We start from the raw sequence: 2,329 nt of genomic DNA on the forward strand, positions 1-2,329 counted from the left end.
CAAACTAGGCACTACATCTGTCAAGCGAATTTTTCTTGGTTACCCTATAGGAACTAAAGGTTATAATAGACTTTGTGTTAATCAAAATGGTAAGCCTAAAATTATAATTTCAAGAAATGCTATCTTTAATGAGCATAATTTTTCTCACTTGAAAGTTGAGATTGGTAGTGTTTCAAATGATGCAGGTGGAACAAATAAAAGGAACATGGCTGAGTTTGAAGTTAAGCTAAGAACTTTGAAGGAAATACTCAAGCTACTACTGATATGAATGAGCAAAGTGAATCTGAAACTGAGCTAGATGCAATAGAACAACAACCTGATCTATCTGGGTATCAACTGGCAAGAGATCGAGAGAGAAGAGTTATACAACCTCCAGCAAGATATGTTGAAGCTGACTTTGTGGCTTATGCACTTGCATCAGTGCAGCAAACTGACATACCAGAACCCAGCAGTGTTGAAGAGGCTCTTTTAGGGAAGAATAAGGCTGAATGGAGTCAAGCAATGAATGAAGAAATGGATTCATTGAGCAAAAATAGAACATGGGATTTAGTTACAAAACCAAAAGGTCAGAAAGTGATTTCATGTAAATGGATTTTATAGGTGAAGGAAGGTATTAGTAAAGATGAGACTTTGAGATTCAAAGCAAGGCTCGTCACAAAGGGGTTTACACAAGTGGAAGGAATCAATTAAAATGAAGTGTTCTCACCTGTAGTAAAGTATAAGACTATAAGATTGATGTTATATCTTGCAGCACAACAAAATTTAGAAGTAGAACAGCTTGATGTCAAGACTGCCTTCTTAAATGGTTTTATAGAGGAGGACATTTATATGCATCAACCACCTGGTTTTCATGTGGAATCAAGCAACAAAGAGATGGTGTGCAAGCTTAGAAGGTCACTGTATGGGCTTAAACAGTCACCACAACAATGGAATAAGAGATTCGACACCTATGTTCAAGACATTGGGTTTGTTAGATCAAAGTTTGATCATTGCCTATACTACAAAAATCTTGAGCAATCTACATTAGTGCTGATCATTGCAATCTACTATATGTAGATGATATGCTCATTATGGGGAAGGGCAAGACAGTGATAAAATGCATCAAAGACAAGCTGAAAGATGAATTTGAAATGAAGGAGCTCGGTCAAGTCCAAAAGATACTTGGGATAGAAGTGACAAGGAACAAAAAAGATGGGATTCTGAATCTTAAACAAGCAAGTTATATTCAGAGGGTACTTCAGAGATTCAACATGTAGGATTCAAAGAGTGTTTCAGTACCTCTAGGAGGACAATTTGTACTTTCAAAAGATGAAAGTCCAAAGACTATCGAGGAGACAAAGGAAATGGCAAAAGTCCCTTATGCTATGGCACTAGGGTGTTTAATGTACATCATGGTCAGCACTAGACCAGACATAGCACATGCTCTAAGCATTCTTAGTAGGTTTATGTCCAACCTCAGATTAGAGCATTGGAATGCTCTTAAGTGGTTACTTAGATATCTAAAGGGAACTACTGAGATGGGACTGAGATACAAGCAGATGGATCACAAAGTTACACTTGAAGGTTTTGTAGATGTAGATTATGTAGCAAGTAAGGATACAAGGAGGTCAACTACTTCATATGTATTAAAAACAAATGGAGATTGCATATGTTGGAAGTCCCAACTACAGTCAGTGGTGTCACTATCAACAACTGAAGCTGAGTTCATGGCCACCACCGAAGCATTCAAAGAGGCAATATGGTTACAAGGAATGCTACAAGATCTAGAGATGATGAAAGGTAAAGCTAAGATATACTCAGATAGTCAATCTTCAATTCACCTCTGTAAAAATCCAGTATACCATGAGAAGAGCAAACACATTGACAATCGTTTGTTTTGGATAAGAGAAAAGATAGAGGAAGATGTGATATCATTGGACAAGATTGGTACTGAGGATAATCCAACTGATATAGGAACTAAGGTGCTACCTGTGAACAAGTTTAAGCATTGCTTAAACTTGCTCAACCTTGGTAACTAATGCTGGAACTATAGGATCACTTTCTCTACAAGTGGAATTCTATTTAGGTTGTGATTTGAAGAATCTAGGTGGAATTTGTGGGAGTAGTTTCTCCAAATTCCAACTAATTCTGTTAATGGGTTGTTTGGTTCTCAACTGTCATAACAACCTTATTAACTTAAGGGTTATTTCTTTCCTTGGTCTATAGAAGGACAACTTGGATCCACTTGTTAGTATAGAGAAAATATAGTTTGAACAGCAGAAACACCAGATTAGAAGAGAAAGAGCTCAAGTGTGGAAATCAAGATTGAGTATTGAGAAAGTTTTTGAGA

The 2,329-nt window shown here is 36.9% G+C and overlaps 1 protein-coding gene across 1 annotated transcript; it reads left to right on the top strand.

The window, feature by feature from the left end:
* Positions 1-1,343: 1,343 nt before the first annotated feature.
* Positions 1,344-2,018, top strand: LOC133825177 (secreted RxLR effector protein 161-like). The gene has a single exon (XM_062258158.1). It carries the CDS (start codon positions 1,344-1,346, stop codon positions 2,016-2,018), a length of 675 nt encoding a protein of 224 aa, XP_062114142.1.
* The last annotated feature ends 311 nt before the right edge of the window (positions 2,019-2,329 follow it).

The sequence above is a fragment of the Humulus lupulus genome, chromosome 3 (genome assembly GCF_963169125.1).
Source record: "Humulus lupulus chromosome 3, drHumLupu1.1, whole genome shotgun sequence".
Lineage (NCBI taxonomy): Eukaryota > Viridiplantae > Streptophyta > Magnoliopsida > Rosales > Cannabaceae > Humulus > Humulus lupulus.